Below are 14,013 nucleotides of genomic sequence, written 5' to 3'. Positions count from 1 at the left end.
TGTTCGGCCTCTCCCTATATCTCAAATCCTCCAACTCTGGCAACATCCTTTTAAATCTTTTCTGAACCCTTTCAAGTTTCACAATAACTTTCAGGCTTCAAGTTGTGTGTGAGCACACTTGCATTGCTGGCTGTCTAACTGAGCATGCCAATTGCCAAACAAGACCTCTCCTCTCCAGGAAACATATTTGAATGGACATTTGATATATTAATGTTGATTTAGCTAATAATACTCACCCATTAACAATAAAAAAAACAAAAATGTAGAGATTTAATTGAAATGTGTCAAAATAGTTTATTTTTATGAATTTTAAGTTTTCCATCATTACCAAAAATGATTTTTTTATTAGCCTTGCTTAGAAAAGCAAAACAGGCACCATGAGTAGGATGCACAAAGAAACAAAAGCATTATAAGTTCTTCTGCCAAACTATTACTCAGTTTAAAACATTTATCCACCAGGTGTACATATTTCTATACCCTCTACAGTTCTTGTTACTTAAAACAAACCAAAGAAACAAAACCAAAAAGGGAATATACTATCTGACAAACCTTGTGCAGGATAGATAGGTTCAACGACCTTCTATCAGAAAGGGATGTGAGCCATTTGCTACAGTTGTTGCACGGTTTATCGCCAAAAGGTTACTTTCCATCGAAAAAGGTGCGGAACTCAAAGGTAACGTGGCATGTAATGCCAGTTTGTGTTCAACAGGTTTCCAGTTTATTACAATGACCTCAACAGAAGTAATCCAGACAGCATAGTTTCAAATTGCTGTCACTGGAACTGCAGCATGCAAATCTGGAAATAATTTATTTCAAACATGTAATGAATCTCGATTCAATGTTGTGTTCACTCATCTTAGCAAAACATTATGAACATGGGGTCATAATAAATCATCCTCCCTATGGCCCCAATTTTAATATCAGATCTGCCTGAAAAAAAATCAGATAGTGATTAAGTATGGCTTTATTCCCTGAAGGTGAAAGCTGTCCAAGTTCAAATTGCTTACGACAATCAGGATAATGAGGAGCCTACATATAACATTACTGATTGACCTGAGGACACTTGTTTGCTGTTAGTTGCTTCCAACATAGGACTTGGAAGGTCCAGTCACATTTAGTCTTTAGCATCCCCAACCCCATCAGAATTGATAGCAAACATAGCCTCTGCCTCCGGCAAGCAGGGAGAGTCATAAATTTTACAGATCCGGGTTTCACCTCGTCCTTTTCTCAGATACAATCTGAAAAAGAAAGAAAGGTAAGATAGGCAATGTGTAATTATCAGTCAGATCTCATAACTATGTTTTTTGTCACTTATAAGTAAATTGGAAATGCCTTATTGCCATATTGCATTCCCCACTAAAATGTTCTTAGTACTTCAGGAAAGCAGCTTAAAAGCCTTCCCTTACAGCTCAATTAGTTAATTCTTTCAGCAGCTGAGCCATAATTGTTCAATTTCTGACAAATGTTGCATTGGTTCTCAGAGAAACAGCTACAACTGGACTCACTCATGTAGATTTGGGGAAAACGATCAGCTAAAACTGCTGCCCATCATCATCAAGAAATCTCTACTGGAAATTCACAACTGGATTTTGCTTGAGGACAGAGTCAACTTCCACAGTAGGCTGATCAGTCAACACCTCAACATTCAATCATTATTGAAATAGTGATTATGACAAAAAAACTCATTCCAGAAAGAAAGTGAATGGTTAAAAGGTGGAAGGAGAGAAGAATCTGGCTGAAAAAAAATAGAAGTCCTCAAATTGGATGGTGAAGCAGTGAAACTGATTTCTTTTAACGTCAGATTTCAGTATCTTAAGGGAATTCAAAATCCCCAGGTACATTGCCTTTAGTATAGAAAAGGCTCAAGGGATGTGTGTGCGCATGCATGCGCGCATGTACGTGTGTGTGTCTGTATGTGTCTGTGTCTGTGTGTGTGTGTCTGTGTGTGTGTGTGTCTGTGTGTGTGTGTGTCTGTGTGTGTGTGTGTCTGTGTGTGTGTGTGTCTGTGTGTGTGTGTGTCTGTGTGTGTGTGTCTGTGTGTGTGTGTCTGTGTGTGTGTGTCTGTGTCTGTGTGTCTGTGTCTGTCTGTGTGTGTGTGTCTGTGTGTGTGTGTGTGTGTGTGTGTGTCTGTGTGTGTGTGTCTGTGTGTGTGTGTCTGTGTGTGTGTGTGTCTGTGTGTGTGTGTCTGTGTGTGTGTGTCAGAAGACACTTCCTCCAGAGAACAGTCAAAGGCAACTGATAGCCTTTTCATCAATAATGTGGCAAAAGGGACTAGAAAAATAGCAAAGTTAGAGGACTAAGAGGATCAATCAAAGTTATAAAACTAAAGGAAGTTGTACAATTAGGGCCAGAAACTTGGAGAAGAAATTGAAATGTTGCTTGAGGGAATGGGATGCAATGTAGGCCGATGGACAGTCTAAAGTTGAGCTGAGTTGTGCAGGTTACATTCCAGACAATATCCTTTCAGAACTTCTGGAATTTACAAAGGGTAGGAGGATAAGAGCCAGCAAAGAGATATTAGAAAAGGAGAGTCAGTCCAGAGAGTATGAGTAAGCATCTGGTTGGTGGATGGGTTTTGATGAGTGGAAGGAAACATTTACTGCAGAGTTGGAAATAAGCAGTCTTTGTAATGAAGTGGATATAGGGCTTGAAGTTCAGTTCAAAGTTTCAACTTTACATGGTCTGGCTTAATCTGATGGGAGTCAGGAAATAAGTGATGCCAGTCACAAAGTAATAATGATTGAATCTTCGTATTTTCTCCAGCGTAGTATCAGGCCTTCAGCAGACACTTCATTACATGTGACAAAGTCAATTAATTCAGATTTCCTAATGTTTAGTTGGAGGAAGCTGTGATTCATCAAGTAATTTAGGTATTAGTCTAACATCATGGATGCAGTCAAGGGGAAGGAATGGAGCAGCAGGACTGGGTATTATTAGTACATATGAAAATAATCCTGTGCCATCTGATTGATATTGTCAATCAGAAAGAGACAGTAGCTGATTTGGTATGAGCAAGAAACTTGAGTCACCAGCAAAGGTGTTCTATCAAGGGTAATAGGTGGCACATAGGAAAGCCTCAGTGACATCAAGGATTTGAAAACGGAAGGGAAAGAAGAGTTTAAAGGATCAACAGAACATAACTGGGTGTCACATGATCCTTATTTGCATTCCATAACAAATACAGTACTCTATTTACTAAAACATGACATTTAAAACAGTTTCACATAGCAGGTTCAAATTACAAGGTATTGTGAAATAGCAATAAGCTAATTGTTCTTCATAGTACATCACAAATTGCTGTTCTAAACACAGCTGAATTTTCACTCGAAATCTCACTTCATTGCAGAAAATGTGACAGTTCAATAATAACTTTGTATGGTACACTCAGGGTAATTAGTTTCAGATTGGCAATTAAATAGCTGGAGCAAAGGTTAAATTACTCTAATGTGGTTACCATATTGCATTTCCCAAAAGAATTATTTTAAAAACTAAGAGGACTAAAATACATTTCAGCCAAACTCCCGCAAGAAAGTAAATACAAGTAATAAAGAGGTGATATGATAAAAATGCATCTGTCACAATTCCAGTTGGTTATCGGATCGAGAAAACATTTAACATTCATGAAGGATTTTGTATTTCTATTGCATTTAAAGCAGCATAAGGAATGGAGGAGAGAAAGAAGCAGAAGTAAGAAAGAAGCAATAAAATTAGCATGTACAGCTAATCACAGGCTAGGTTTCTTTAAAAAGTGGACAATAAGCATTTCAAAACAATAAAAGTAGCAGGTTGCAAACAACGTGACTTGTACTGTTTCTTAGCTAGTTACAGGAATAGCGGATAGCACTAGGGAGTCCAACAAATTTTAGTATATGTTCTATTTCTGTAAACAATTTTTTTTCACCTCATCATGAAATACCTCACATGCATTTGCAGAGAATTTGCTTGAGTTCAATACCACCTTGTCATTTAGGTGTGTTCCTTAGACTAGTCATATTCAGCCATGACAATGCAGGTCAAGTCAAACATAACCAGTGTTTTCAAACCTGTGCATGATCTGTCAGATCTACTTCTGTAATTCCAACTATATTACAAAATAAGATATATAATTTACTTTTTGCTATTAGCCTTCCATATTCTATGGAGACAGGTTCTACAGTTTGATAAAACATTTTTTAATAGGAATTCCTCAAGTCCCCAGCTCAACTAATATCCAGCAATTATAAAACAATTGATGATGTATAATCTTTTTGATGAATAAATTATCTATGTATGGCATCAAGGCTCATGTATGAACGCAAGAACAAAATAAAATGCCAAATGGTCACTCAAAGCTGCTCCTCCAATAGGATTGATCTGCTCCTAGCCACAACCCAATTATCACACCTATTCCCATAACACTCAATTACCCTGTTGTTAAAAAAATCTCTTTATCTCAGCCTTGAATATACTCAATGACAGCCTCCAGCATGAAAAATGCTCACGTTGATACGGTATCAAATTGTGACTGTCATCCATTAAATTGCATGGCACTAAGACAGTTAAGCTTACAACTATGGAGGGGTCACAGTTGGAAAAGATTGTTAAATTATTCTCAAGTAATTGAAACTAACAATTTAAAGTACAAGGTAACAGTCTCAAACCATTTGATCTTTGTAGATTGCACTCCAGTTACAAACAGTGCAAAGCAAACTTGAAATCAGATGGTTAAACGCTATCTAGAAATTTGTGAAACTTCAACTGTTAAACAGGCGAACAACCAACTTCTATCACTCAGCTTTGCTCAATTACATTTGTTTGTCCATCTACCCAGGATACACAAAAGAGAACAAAATTTTTGTCCTGTATGATTACCATCTTACCTTGTTGTTGATGCATGAGCAATAATGTTTCCACCAATTGGCTTTTTTGGATCAGCAGCAAACATTGCTGCCCCATCAACCTGTGCCACAACCTGGTTAGTTATTACCACAGCTACCCCAAACTAGAAGAAAAATAAGTGCAAGATGTTAGGATGTGATGGACACTCCTCCAATTTTAATACATTACAGAAATCTCAATTCTTCTCTTTCAGTTTCCCTGTCCCTTTTGGATCCACTTCCTACACACAATGGAGAAATTTACATTTCAGAAAGCCAATGTAAACAAGGGCTTTGCCAGAAAAGCTAATAATACAAAGTTGCAAAATCCTATGGAATAGACCCAGTATCAGTAAGAACCAATAAAGTGACAACTGATTCAGACACTGCAAACATATTACAAAACTGACCCACTGACTGAATGCACCTGAAGTGCTGGAAAACAGGCATATTCAACTTTCAGTGGAAACACACTTGCAGTGTTGTGACAATCTCTACAAAGCACGTAACATGAAGCTGTATTGCAAAACTCTACATTCAAGCGCACATGTTAAGTTTCAGGGTTTTTGATCAAATATATACAAATAAAATAAAAAATATAAATAAATGCAAAATGCTGGTGAGAAATAAAATAAAAAATATAAATGAATGCAAGTGCAAAATGCTGTGAAAAATCTGAAATGAAAATAGAAAATGCTGGAAACTCTAAGCGGATGAGGTAACAACTGTAAAGAAAGAAATACAGTTAATGTTAAGTTGAAACACGAGAACCAGTTCAGAAAAGAATTTGAGCAGAATCATTAACTCTATTTCTTTCATCATAGGTGCTGGCTGATCTGATAAGGAATTTCAACATATTGTGTTTCAATACAAACCATAATCAACGTTTTGCAATTTTAGCAACAAATTTCCTTGTGTACATCCTAATAATAGTCCTCTATTTCAAGAAGAAAATAGGATGACTTAATAAAGACAAAATATGCATTGGACCGGAAGTCAGTGATGAAAATCAACTGTCAAAGTAAACAGAAGAGCAAGTTATAGGGAGCTGTTCAGACATGTAATTCTTTACCACAGGGTTTAGTGAGGAAAAGATTATATCACATGGAAGTGGAGAAGTGTGCAAAACATTGGAAAACACAAGGGTACAGTTAGACCACAGGATTAGTTACATTGGCTTACGAATGAGCTCCAGGCATACAAGATTGATCAAATAGCCCAGCTGTGCTATGAATGTTTATCTCTCTAGACAACACTACTGGATGTTTGTCCCTAACTATTTGGTATACAAACAAAGAAAATTTGAAAATAAGGTGGACAGTAAGCATTTTGAAAGCTAGATTTTTTTTTGAGTATTTAGATCCCACTTATTAAGAACATCCGATTCCCACAAGTTACCACAACACAAAATGTTAGCAATCTTCTTAATTGACTCCCAAATCAAAATAATATTATTCTGTATTTATCTTGTCTTATGTTACCTCAGATATTTCTTACAAGTCTCCTCTATCATATTTCCCACAAAATGACTGGCCGAATTCCTCCTAACCTTGGTCCACAAATAGAATTCAGAACTAATATTAAAAATGTCAATACATATTGTAGATGACTTACCTCATCTGCTAGTCGCAGCAACATTCGGAGAAACCGTGCAAGATGCATCTGCCTAGCTGATAATTCACCTCGCCCAGAATAGTCGGTCCTGTACAAGGCTGTTGCACTGTCCACAATTAACAATGCATATCTACAAGTTGGAAATATGACTTTAAAAAACACTGCATTCAAACCATTGCAGAGTTCTCAACAGTGTGAGGACAGAAGTACTTGAGGAAAAGCTATTAGTCTCCATCAAAATTCATATTGAGCGTTCTTTCATTCAACTACATATTGATTGCACGATTTATCCCTCCAATATCTTGTCACAAAATTAGTCCAAAAATTAATTCATCCCTTGAGTAAGAGAGCACGGTATTGAATTATTTTGAGGCTTCATTTTGTGATTTTATCCTTCACATCATCGTACAACTGTTATACCTATCAGGGTATTCTAGCCAGTTGGTTTGCCTCTAGCACTATTTTACTTTTGATTTCTTTGCAATTATCTCTCATCTTTATTAAAAGGTTCATAGGTCATCCCTTGCAGTTGATACTTTACTCACCCTGTTTGACACTTTTCATCACCTGCAAAGACTGTCAACATTCCACTCACGCTGTCTGTACTTATTTTTTGACACTCTGGAATTATCTTGCCACTATTGCTCTGCATATATAAATTGTGTGCCTGTGCACTTCCCACCACTTCACCCGACGAAGGAGCAGCGCTTCGAAAGCTTGTGATTTCAAAGAAACCTGTGAGCTATAACCTGATTTTGTGAGACTTTGTCCACCCCAGTCCAACACCCGCAGCTCCACATCATCACTAGAAAGGTAGTATTAAACAAACTAATGGGGTTGAAGGTAGATGAGTTCCCTTACCCTGATAGCTTGCATCCTAAAAGATCCTAAAAGTAGAGATTGTGTATAAAGTAGAGATAGTTTGTAATTTACTAAAATTCCTTGCATTATGGGGAAGTACCAGAGGATTGGAAAACTGCCAATATGACACCTCTAATCAAAAAAGAAGTAACTACGCCAATTAGCCCAACATCTATTTTTGGAAAAGTATTGGAATCTATTATTAAGAAGTAATAGCAGAACATTTGGAAAATCATAACCTCGTCAAGCAGAGTCAGCATGGCTTCATAAAAAGGAAATTGCATCTGACTAATTTATTTGAGAAGTCTGACCTGGAGTGGATAGAAGAGAACCAGTGGTTGTGTTGTGTTAAGAATTCCAGAAACCGTATGATAAGTTAAGTCCTAAGATAAGAACCCATGGTATTTAAGGGAGTATATTGATTTGGATAGAGAATTGGCTCTTAGGCAGGGAACAGTGAGTGGGGATAGGGGTTATTTTGAGGTTGGCAACCTGTAGCTATTGAGGTTACACAGGGATCAGAGCTGGGACCTCAGCTGTTTACAATATATATTAGTGACTTGGAGGAAAGAAATGAATATACTGCAGCCAAATTTACAAATGACACTAAGATAAGTGGAAAGGCAGTTTTCCAGAGGAATACAAACAGTTTACAGAGAAAAATTGACAGGTTAAGTAAGGGAACAAAAGCTTGGCAACTGGAGTATAATGTGGGAAAATGTGAAGCTGCTCATTTTGGAAGGGAAAAACAAAAGAACAGAATATCATTTAAATGGAGAAAAACTGAATACAACTGCAACACAAAGAGATTGGGGGAGATACTTGTGCACAAAGCTAGCACATGGATGCAGTAGTTAATCAGGAAGGCTAATGGGATGTTCGCCATTATTTCAAGGGCATTGTGAAATAGAACATAAGAACTCGGAGCAGGGGTAAGCCATCTGGCCCTTTGAGCCTGTTCTGCCATTCAATAAGATCATGGCTGATCTTTTCATGGCCTCAACTCCACTTAGCCGCCCTCTCATTGGAATCCTTCATTCCTTTATTGTCAAAAAAACACTATCTTAGCCTTAAAAACATTTACTGAAGTAGCTTCAACTACTATACTGGGCAGGGAATTTCATAGATACTCAACCCTCGGGGTGAAGAAATTCCCTCTCAATTCAGTTCTAAATCTGCTCCCCCTAAATTTGAGGCTATGCCCTCTTGCCCTAGTTTCACCTGACAGTGGGAACATCCTCTCTACTTTTATCTTATCTATTCCTTTCATAATTTTATATGTTTCTATAAGATTCCCCCTCATTCTTCTAAATTCCAATTAATATAATCCCAGTCTACTCAGTCTCTCTGCATAAGCCAACCATTTTAAATCCGGAATCAATCTAGTGAACCTCCACTGCACCCCCTCTCCTGCCAGTACATCATTTCTCAAGTAAGGAGACCTGCAGTACACCAGGAGTGGCCTCACCAGCACCTTATACAACTGCAGGAAGACCTCCCTGCTTTTAAACTCAATCCCTTTAGCGATGAAGGACAAAATTTGATTTGCCTTCCTAATTCCCTGTTGCAGCAGCAGAAAAACCTTCAGTGATTCATACACAAGGTCACCCAGGTCCTTCTGCATAGCAGCATGCTGCAACTTTTTATTATTCAAGTAATAGTCCTTTTTACTGTTATTCCTACCAAAATGAATGACCTCACATTTATGAACATTTTATTCCAGCTGCAGGACTTTGCCCACTCAAAGTATCTGTGTTCCTCTGCAAAGTTTCACAGTCCCCTGCACATTTTGCTCTGCCAATCATCCTAGTGTCATCTGCAAACTTTGACACACTACGTATAGATCCCAATTCCAAATCATCTATGTAAATTGTGAATAATTGAAGTAGGGGAGCTTTCTGCAATTGTTCAAGGAGCTTGTGAGACAGTATCTGGATTACCGCGAGCAGTTTTGATCTCTTTATTTAAGGAAAGATATCATTTCACTGCAGGCAGCTCAGAGAAATTTCACGAGGATAATCTCTAGTACGATGGAACCACCTTACAAACAATGGCTAAACAGGATGGAACTCTACTCATTGGAGTTTAGAAGAAGGAAGATTACATAGAACATAGAAGAATACAGCGCAGTACAGGCCCTTTGGCCCTCGATGTTGCGCCGATCCAAGCCCACCTAACCTACACTAGCCCACTATCCTCCATATGCCTATCCAATGCACGTTTAAATGCCCATAATGAAGGAGAGTCCACCACTGCTACTGGCAGGGCATTCCATGAACTCACGACTCGCTGAGTAAAGAATCTACCCCTAACATCTGTCCTATACCTACCCCCCCCTTAATTTAAAGCTATGCCCCCTTGTAATAGCTGACTCCATACGTGGAAAAAGATTCTCACTGTCGACCCTATCTAAACCCCTAATCATCTTGTACACCTCTATCAAGTCACCCCTAAACCTTCTTTTCTCCAATGAAAACAGCCCCAAGTGCCTCAGCCTTTCCTCATACGATCTTCCTACCATACCAGGCAACATCCTGGTAAACCTCCTCTGCACCCGTTCCAGTGGCTCCACATCCTTCCTATAGTATGGGGACCAAAACTGCACACAATACTCCAGATGCGGCCGCACCAGAGTCTTATACAACTGCAACATTACCTCAGTACTCCGGAACTCAATTCCTCTACCAATAAAAGCCAGTACGCCATATGCCTTCTTCACCGCACTATTTACCTGGGTGGCAACTTTCAAAGATTTGTGTACATGGACACCAAGATCTTTCTGCTCATCCACACTACCAAGTATCCGACCGTTAGCCCAGTACCCCATCGTTTTATTACTCTTACCAAAATGAATCACCTCACACTTAGCTACATTGAACTCCATTTGCCACCTTTCTGCCCAGTTCTGCAGCTTATCAATATCCCGCTGTAACCTGCCACATCCTTCCTCACTGTCTACCACTCCTCCGACTTTCGTGTCATCCGCAAACTTGCTCACCCAACCTTCTAACCCCTCCTCCAGGTCATTTATAAAAATGACAAACAGCAATGGTCCCAAAACAGATCCTTGCGGAACACCGCTAGTGACAGCACTCCAAGATGAACCTTTGCCATCAACTACTACCCTCTGTCTTCTTCCAGCCAGCCAACTCCTAATCCAAACCTCCAACTCACCCTCAATGCCATACCTCCGTATTTTTTGCAGTAGTCTACCATGGGGAACCTTATCAAACGCCTTACTAAAATCCATATACACCACATCTACTGCTTTCCCCTCGTCCACCTCCTTAGTCACCTTCTCAAAGAATTCAATAAGGTTTGTGAGGCACGACCTGCCCTTCACAAAACCATGCTGACTATCCTTGATCACATTATTCCTATCCAGATGTTCATAAATCCTATCCCTTACAATTCTCTCTAAGATTTTACCCACAACAGAAGTGAGACTCACCGGCCTATAGTTACTATCCCTACTCCCCTTCTTAAACAAGGAAACCACATTTGCTAGCCTCCAATCTTCTGGCACTACTCCTGTAGACAACGAGGACATAAAAATCAAGGCCAATGGCTCTGCAATCTCCTCCCTTGCTTCCCAGAGAATCCTAGGATAAATGCCATCAGGCCCAGGGGACTTATCTATTTTCACCCTTTCCAGGATTTCCAACACCTCTTCTCTACATACCTCAAAGCCATCCATTCTACTTAATTGTGACTCGGTACTCACATCGACAACAATGTCCTGTTCCTGAGTGAATACTGACGAAAAGTATTCATTCAGTGTCTCCCCAATCTCTTCAGCCTCCACACGCAACTTCCCACTACTATCCTTGACTGGACCTATTCCTACCCTAGTCATTCTTTTATTCCTGACATACCTATAGAAAGCCTTAGGGTTTTCCCTAATCCTACCAACTAAGGACCTTTCATGTCCCCTCCTTGCTGCTCTTAGCTCTCTCTTCAGATCCTTCCTAGCTACCTTATAACTCTCAATCGCCCCAATTGAACCTTCACGCCTCATCTTTACATAGGCCGCCCTCTTCCATTTAACAAGGGATTCCAATTCCTTATTAAACCACGGCTCCCTCACACAACCCTTTCCTCCCTGCCTGACGGGTACATACTTATCAAGGACACTCAATAGTTGCTCCTTGAACAAGCTCCACATATCAATTACACCCTTGCCTTGAAGCTTACTTTTCCAGGCCACACATCCTAAGTCATGCCTCACCGCATCATAATTTCCCTGCCCCCAGCTATAACTCTTGCCCTGTAGTGCACTCTTATCCCTCTCCATCACTAGAGTAAAAGTCACCGAATTGTGGTCACTGTCCCCAAAGTGCTCACCTACCTCTAATTCTAACACCTGGCCTGGTTCATTCCCCAGAACCAAATCCAGTATGGCCTCACCTCTTGTTGGCCTATCTACATATTGTGTCAGGAAACCCTCCTGCACACATTGGACAAACACTGACCCATCTAACGAACTTGAGCTATAGCTTTCCCAATCAATATCAGGAAAGTTAAAGTCCCCCATAACAACCACCCTATTACTTTCACTCTTCTCTTGAATCATCCTCGCAATCCTTTCTTCTACGTTTCTAGGACTATTAGGGGGCCTGTAAAAAACTCCTAACAGGGTGACCTCACCTTTCCTATTCCTAACCTCAGCCCAAATTACCTCTGATGGCGAGTCTTCATCCATTGTCCTTTCCACAGCTGTAATACTATCTTTGACAAGCAATGCCACACCTCCCCCTCTTTTGCCCCCACCTCGGACCCTACTAAAACATTTAAACCCTGGAACTTGCAACAGCCAATCCTGTCCCTGTTCTACCCATGTCTCCGTAATAGCCACAACATCGAAGTCCCAGGTACCAACCCACGCTGCAAGTTCACCTACCTTATTTCGTATACTTCTTGCATTGAAGTATACACACTTCAAGCCACTTCCCTGTTTACAGGCACCCTCCTTTGAAAATGATGCCATGTTCCTAACCTCCCTACACTCCAGGTCCTGCACCCTAAAGCTACAGTCTGGGTTCCCATGCCCCTGCAGAGTTAGTTTAAACCCCCCCCAAGAGCAATGAGCATTACCTCATTGAAACATACAGGATTCTTAAGCAGCTTGACAGTACATGCTCCAATAAGGTTTCCTCTCATGGGAGTGTCTAGGACCAGAGGAGCAGAATTAAGGGGTACCGATTTAAGACTGAGATGGGGAAAATTTTCTTCTCAGAAGTTTGAGCATCTTTGCAACTCCTTGCCATGAAGAACTGGGGGGGGGGGGGGGGGGTGGTAGAGTTCTTGTGTATATTTAAGGCTGAAATTGACAGATACTTGATCTGTAGGGGAATTAAGGGTTATTGGGGAAGAGCAGGAAAGTGATTTGCGAGAAATATTGGACAAGCCATGATCTCAGCGAATGGTGGAGTAGGTTCGAAGGACGAAACAGCCTACTCCTTTTTCTAATTCTTACTGTCTTAGGTACAAGAGGAATATAGATGAGGTTAATTAAATGGATCTTGTAAAAGCCTTTTAATGAAGTGCCATGTTAGAGACTAATGTAGAGGTAGAGGACAGTGGCCAAATAGATGGTTAGTTGGCTCCAAAGACAAAGTAGACAGTGAGAATAAAGGGTAGTTAGCCAGAGTAGCATATGTTGGGAAAGAGCATTCCACAAGGACCACGTTCACAACTTATATTTAAATTTTGGACTTTAGAACTAAAATCATAAATGCTACATTTGTGGATGACACCAACTTATGGAATAATCAATGTTGAGGAGTGCAAATATTATAGGATCATATTAGTAAGCTTGCAGATTAGGCTAATAATTGGCAAATTATGTTCAACATAGAATAATGCATTATAATACATTTTGTTAGAGAGTAGGGAAGTCACATTACTCAGAAGATACAAGTCTAAGTATGATAAAGGAACAAAGGGGTCTCTGAAAACAAATACATCAATCACTACAAATTGGGCCAAAGGGTAGCAAGGCCATAGAAAAAGCAAACCAAGCAGTAAGTATTGTTTCAAAAGGGATAGAGTTGGAAAACAGGGAAGATATGCTGAACAACCTTGGTTAGTTTACACAAGCACTGCTTATAGCTCTGCTTACCATATGAAATGGACAGAAACACACTGGAGAAGGTGCAGAGAAAATTTACAAGGACAATAGTAGAACTGCATGTGCATTAAAAAAAATGGCAAACTGAGAATCTGTTCTTGGGAAAAGGTTAAGGAATGGTCTACCAGGTCTTTAAAATCATGAAAGATTTTGAGAGAATGGACACAGAAAATGTTACATCTGTGAGAGAGAGCAAAATACAAAATAAACCACCAAGAAATTCAGAATCTGTAACTTGCTACCACAGTGCTTGTTTGAAGAAAATATTATAGATTATTTATAGATTACTTAAGACAAGCATTTGAATGAGAAGGAACAGTTGTGATGGCAGATTTAAATTAGAAAAGATGGGAGGAGATTAAATGGAGGATAAACACCTACACCTACATGGATTGAATGGTCTGCTACCGTACCAAGTACTGGAAATGTGTTGCTGGAAAAGCGCAGCAGGTCAGGCAGCATCCAGGGAACAGGAGAATCGACGTTTCGGGCACAAGCCCTTCTTCAGGGCTTGTGCCCGAAACGTCGATTCTCCTGTTCCCTGGATGCTGC

The 14,013-nt window shown here is 39.7% G+C and overlaps 1 protein-coding gene and 1 long non-coding RNA gene across 2 annotated transcripts in view; one reads left to right on the top strand and one right to left on the bottom strand.

The window, feature by feature from the left end:
- Positions 1–252: 252 nt before the first annotated feature.
- rad51 (RAD51 recombinase) overlaps positions 253–14,013 on the bottom strand; it is a 108,174-nt gene continuing 94,413 nt past the window's right edge. Inside the window, exons 8-10 of the mRNA XM_043698255.2 lie at positions 6,471–6,600; positions 4,860–4,981; positions 253–1,238 (exon numbers count right to left, since the gene is read on the bottom strand). Of these exons, the coding sequence (XP_043554190.1) occupies positions 1,115–1,238; positions 4,860–4,981; positions 6,471–6,600 (376 nt within the window). The 3' untranslated portion in view covers positions 253–1,114. The remainder of the gene's footprint in view (positions 1,239–4,859; positions 4,982–6,470; positions 6,601–14,013) is intronic.
- On the top strand, positions 1,076–5,898 carry LOC148149449 (uncharacterized). Its single transcript, XR_015757985.1, has 3 exons — positions 1,076–1,255; positions 1,482–1,617; positions 5,681–5,898. It is a non-coding gene; the product is annotated as an uncharacterized LOC148149449 (long non-coding RNA).

This window comes from Chiloscyllium plagiosum, unplaced genomic scaffold (genome assembly GCF_037043375.1).
Source record: "Chiloscyllium plagiosum isolate Xiang-an unplaced genomic scaffold, Cpla_swu_hap1 HiC_scaffold_8, whole genome shotgun sequence".
Classification (NCBI taxonomy): domain Eukaryota; kingdom Metazoa; phylum Chordata; class Chondrichthyes; order Orectolobiformes; family Hemiscylliidae; genus Chiloscyllium; species Chiloscyllium plagiosum.
Note: the sequence above shows the minus strand (reverse complement) of the source record. Positions and strands in the feature narration are given on the sequence as shown.